Here is a 5,209-nt window from a genome sequence, read left to right on the forward strand (position 1 = left end):
TCATTTCCATACTATGAAACCAATATAGAACCGCATATGCTCATGGCACATGGGTGGCAGAAATATAAAATCAATTGGTTGATTATGGCTTAGGTCATTAAGACTTTAAATGTATTTGATATTAAAGTATGATATAATAAACTAGTTATAAATTTTATAAATATTAGAATCCATATCTATACTCTCTAACAAAAAGATACAAGTTATATCACCTATCACTCACATGAAATGTCGTCATTTTCTAATAAACTTATAATAATAATAATAATAATAATAATAATAATAATAATAATAATAATAATAATTATTATTATTATTACATTTTACATTCCTAAAATTTATACTTTTAAAGTTGTTAATATTTGAACACTATCTTAACATAGCGTCATGCGGCTTGACTATCTTGACATACAGTAAATGTTTGTAAGTGTAAAGATATGCTATCTTGATATAGTGTGTGGACAAATGTGATCACTACCATGGCCTAGTGAGACGTATCGGTAATCTCTTCTGTCCAAGAGAAACGTTGTTAGTGGTTCAAATCCCGATTAGGAGAATCGAATAAAGGACGTAGAGTGAATTATTTAACATTCACTTAAACCTCTATAAACCGGTTTTTTCATCTCTGATCCTTAAACTAATTACTGACTTACATACTTTACATCCTGAGTTACACAAAGAATATATAAACAAGATTAACATTCTTAAACTTAAGATAAAGTAAATGGCTTAAAAACCTATTCATCTATCTCTCTCAAGTTTCTACAACTTTGGGCTGAAAGTTGAAACCATATAGACAACCCTTGCTTCTTTCTTTTCCTTTTCTTTTGAACACTGTTTGAAACCATCATCTAATACATATAAAGCCTTTTTGAGACGAGATGTCAACCATTCATGCTGAATTTGACGCTCCAGGCTTGACTCATCCAAGAACACGAAACGCACCACTGTGACAAAACCCTTAAGTCAGGTTTCGAACATGAGACTTTAAGATCTCAAGCTTTAACCATCCACGAACTTGAACCGGAAGGCCAATTGCGGACAACCCTGCTGCCCCATGTTCTGTAGAAATGTTTTCCATGAATGTAATGGGAAAATTAGCATCCCTTTGAATCTCGTGCTTTCATCATTTATATTTCTGCCAATGCACTTGAAAATCAAAACAACTCAATCAATTTGCAGTCGCTAAAGGTGACTTTTATGTGGTTAATTGTAAAACAATTATGTTGGTCATTTAGTGGATTAGTGTTGGAATTTAGTGGTTTAGGGTTTATTTACTGTTTTTATATTTTAATCTCAAAATGAATTTGTACCCAACCCGTATCCATAAATTGTAAAACACGTGTCAACCCAAACATAACCGGTTTAACCCATTCATTTTTTGTTCGATGTGCAAGTTTACTAAAATTGTATACCTTTACTATTGTTTTCTTGAAGGTTTCTTTACCAGCAATGTGTTTTTCAAGCTAAGAATTTGCTACTATTTTCGGCATCAGTTTTTGAAGATTGAATTGCATTCATGATATTTGATAGGTTAGAACTTAGAAGGTCATTAGACACTATTGAGCAAGTTCAAAAGGCTCATACAAGGTAATAACGAATAAATGATGACTGAATGAAGATTGAAGACAAATGTTAATAAAAAAAATGAATTGTGCTTTGAAAGACTAATTAAAATTTGTTTGAATCAAGTGATCACTTTTGTATTTTGTTTTAGACTTTCTGTTAAATACACTAATAAACTAGCTTGAATGAATTTTGTTTAGATTTTACTAATTACATATAATGCATAAATCAACTTAGCTTTTCGAACGAGTTTTCAATATACTATTCAGTTAAATAGGAAGTCGTTTAGATCAAAAGACGTTACAAATCACACGAGTTCCGGTATATACTATTCAGTTATGTAAACAATGTAAAAAACCAAATATATACACATAACCTTCTTATCATTAAATATCTTTAAACCAAACTATAAAAATCGTCATTAGTCGTAAACCGATTGCATACAACCACTGATAACACACCAGAACAAGCGATATTCACTAATCCACAAGCACCCCCTCGAGTAAAAGCTTCTACAACTGATTGACCAAATTGAGGATTCAAAATTTCATGAGTAATAAGTCTTACATGTAAAAAGGGTCCTGAATCCATGACTCAAAATTTCTTTGTCAAACTACATGACAGAGATTTCTAGAAGTCCACATAAAAAATGAATGATAATTGCTAGAAGTTAGAAGCAAAAATATTCTGATACGGTGATAGAAATGATCAGCTTCATATATATAGGAAACCGTTCAGATCAAAAGACGTTACAAATCATACGATTCTTAATATATCATATTCAACTGCGTAAACAAACAACGTAAGCACCAAATATAAACACATAACCTTAACCTTGTTAGTTGTTATCATTAAATTTGTTTAAACCAAACTATCATGTTCTCATACCAAACCTTAACAATTTAAAACATGTTACATAATAGGGACGAGCGTTTTCGATACCGGTATCAAATTCGGTACCGTCAGTATCGAATCAATACCAAGTTTTTAATTTTTATATGGTACCAATTATTTCTCGAAATTTGCACAAATACCAATACCGTACCACTACTATATATCTTGAATTTTTGGGATGAGTACAGGTTGATACCGATACCATTCCGAGCTAATCCAGTTACCAAACCTTAAAAAGAAAAGGAAAGAACAAATATTAGCTAACTTAGCTAACCAACCCGCACTCCTATGCAATTGAATCAACCACCATTGATCAGCCACCACCTCCGCCACCTCACCGTCACCACCTTCCAAGCGTCATCTCCTCCACATTCCAAATTCATTAATAATAATATTATTAATATTAATAATAATATGTACTACTCATGAACACCCACCACCACAAACCCTAATCATCAATGGGTGCAAATCCAAATCAAAACCCAAACCCTCATGGGTTAATCGTCGGTAACTACTGCCACGACGTCTTATTCAAAGACGACGTCGTTCTCGCCCACACCCTCGGCGGCGCCGTCGCCTTCATCTCCGCCGTACTCGACGCCCTCACCATCCATTCCGATTACATCTCCAAAACCGGCACCGATTTCATCTACACCACCAACATAACCCACCCACCAATTCCATCACCGTCGCATAAAACCACCGTCTTCCACGCGTACTTCATCTCCGACCCGTCGGAGATCCGTCGGGAAGATCGGATCCTCAAACGGGTCGAATCCTGCGACCCGATTACCCCATCGGACCTACCCGACGAAACCCATTTCAGCTTCGGTATGGCCGTTGGAATCGCCGGTGAGATATTGCCTGAAACGTTGGAAAAGATGCTGGACATATGCGACGTCGTGTTGGTGGATATTCAAGCTTTGGTTCGTGAGTTTGATGAAATCGATGGGACGGTGAAGCTTGTGAATTTGAAGGAAACCGGGTTTGCGCATTTGGTTCATCGGATCGGGTTCTTGAAGGCTTCGGCGGAGGAGTCGCTGTATGTGGATGTGGATGAGGTGAGGAAAGATTGTTGTGTGGTGGTGACGGGTGGGAAAGACGGGTGTACTGTGTATTGGAAGGATGGGGAGGTCCAGGTGGACCCGTTTTCGACCGTGCAGGTTGACCCGACGGGGGCGGGTGATAGTTTTTTGGGAGGGTTGGTTGCGGGGTTGGTTCAAGGGCTTGCGGTTCCGGATGCGGCGTTGGTTGGGAACTTCTTTGGGTCGTTGACGGTTGGGCAAATCGGTTTGCCGGAGTTTGATTCGAGGTTAATGCAGGTTGGTTCGTAATTGTGTAAAAACAAGAATGTGCATGAATTGTGTTTAGATTTAGTGCAAGATTTTGGACTAGGGGTGCAAACGAGACGAGCCCGAGCCTGAGATCAACTAAGCTCAATCTTGGCTTGTTTCAAGCTCGAGCTCAACTTGTTTATTATTTATTAGTTAACTAGAATCTTACCCGGCGCGTTGCACCAGGACAGTTGGTTGGTAAAACCCGACTGTTACGATAGCGAGTCAACACGCATTTGATCAGTATCGGTTACGTTTATTATGGTATAAACAACGTTGATAAAATCCTTTCGTTGAAACCCAGACAAATAAATTCGTCAAAAGTAATATATAAAAACAAAAATTTTAAAATGACGTTTATTTGGTCAGTAAAACACAAGCATTGTGGTCCCCGGTGTTGCGGGTGAGTCGGTAAAACCCGTGCGTTGGAAAACCCGAGCTTTACGATAGCGAGTCGACTCGAATTCGGTCAGTTTCAGTTACGGTATAACCAACGTTGGTAAAACCCAATCGTTAAAATCCAAAATAAATAAATTCGTCAAATTGACATATAAAAAATCTAAATATTTAAAACGACATTATTCGGTTGGTAAAATCCGAGTGTGCAGTCCCCAGTGTTGTGCTAGTGAGTTGGTAAAACCCAGACATTGTATAAACCCGGAGTTTATACAAGGTTAAGGTTATGTGTTTATATTTTGTTTTCTAACATATTTGGTCAAATGCTGCGAGTTTTTCATACATAACACATTAATTTTTCTAACTATGATAACTTGGAACATAATTTTATATTCATTTTACCTTTTGATTTGTTGTAGAAAGTGAAGGAAGAGATGCGGTTGAGGAAGATACAGTGTGACGAACACGATGGCAAATCAAGGTTCACAAAGCTGAGTGGACATGACCAGTTTGTTGCATCACTAGGTGCTGCTAGATTACTAACGCGTACGGTTTCTCCAAATGTATGAGATGAAGTTGTTGATACAAATCACCAGATGTTTGTTAAAGATAGTGTATATGAAGAGCCGATTAAGTCGATTGATGCTAAACCTTGACACTCCCAACCCCTTTAGTATCAATATGTGTTTTAAGATAGAATTGTAGTTATGAATAAGGAAGCGTTGAGTCGATTGCAGACCGTTTTATGGTTATGTAATCTTTTAGTTGTGTCACGCAACAAAATATCGTATGTTCTTTCGTGGTTGATCGATGGTGTATTCGTGTCCCTATGTACTGTCATCGGCCAAACATGCTGATACTTTGATGGTTAATTGATGTTGCTAGCACACAACTTGGAAAGGTTGGCGTGTTGCTATAATAGAATTTGGACTACAATCATTATTCCATCATCATAACAGTTCATGACTGAGTATAATGCTTATGATGACAACAATGGTAACTTATGCGGTTTTGGGAAA

General features: G+C 37.0%; 1 protein-coding gene across 3 annotated transcripts; it reads left to right on the forward strand.

The window, feature by feature from the left end:
• Positions 1-2,724: 2,724 nt before the first annotated feature.
• Positions 2,725-5,209, forward strand: LOC143554901 (inositol 3-kinase-like). Of its 3 annotated transcripts, none has more exons than XM_077044564.1 (3): positions 2,725-3,782; positions 4,610-4,805; positions 4,878-5,209. In XM_077044564.1, exons 1-2 carry the CDS (start codon positions 2,919-2,921, stop codon positions 4,757-4,759), a joined length of 1,014 nt encoding a protein of 337 aa, XP_076900679.1. In that variant the 5' UTR covers positions 2,725-2,918; the 3' UTR covers positions 4,760-4,805; positions 4,878-5,209. The 3 variants fall into 3 exon arrangements, with proteins under 3 accessions (XP_076900679.1, XP_076900678.1, XP_076900677.1); XM_077044563.1 differs by having other exon boundaries at positions 4,610-4,792; positions 4,865-5,209; XM_077044562.1 differs by having other exon boundaries at positions 2,726-3,782; positions 4,610-5,209.

Source organism: Bidens hawaiensis, unplaced genomic scaffold (assembly GCF_021521415.1).
Source record: "Bidens hawaiensis isolate Kalapana, Puna unplaced genomic scaffold, B.hawaiensis_p1.1 tig00017861_1, whole genome shotgun sequence".
In the NCBI taxonomy this organism is placed as follows: Eukaryota; Viridiplantae; Streptophyta; class Magnoliopsida; order Asterales; family Asteraceae; genus Bidens; species Bidens hawaiensis.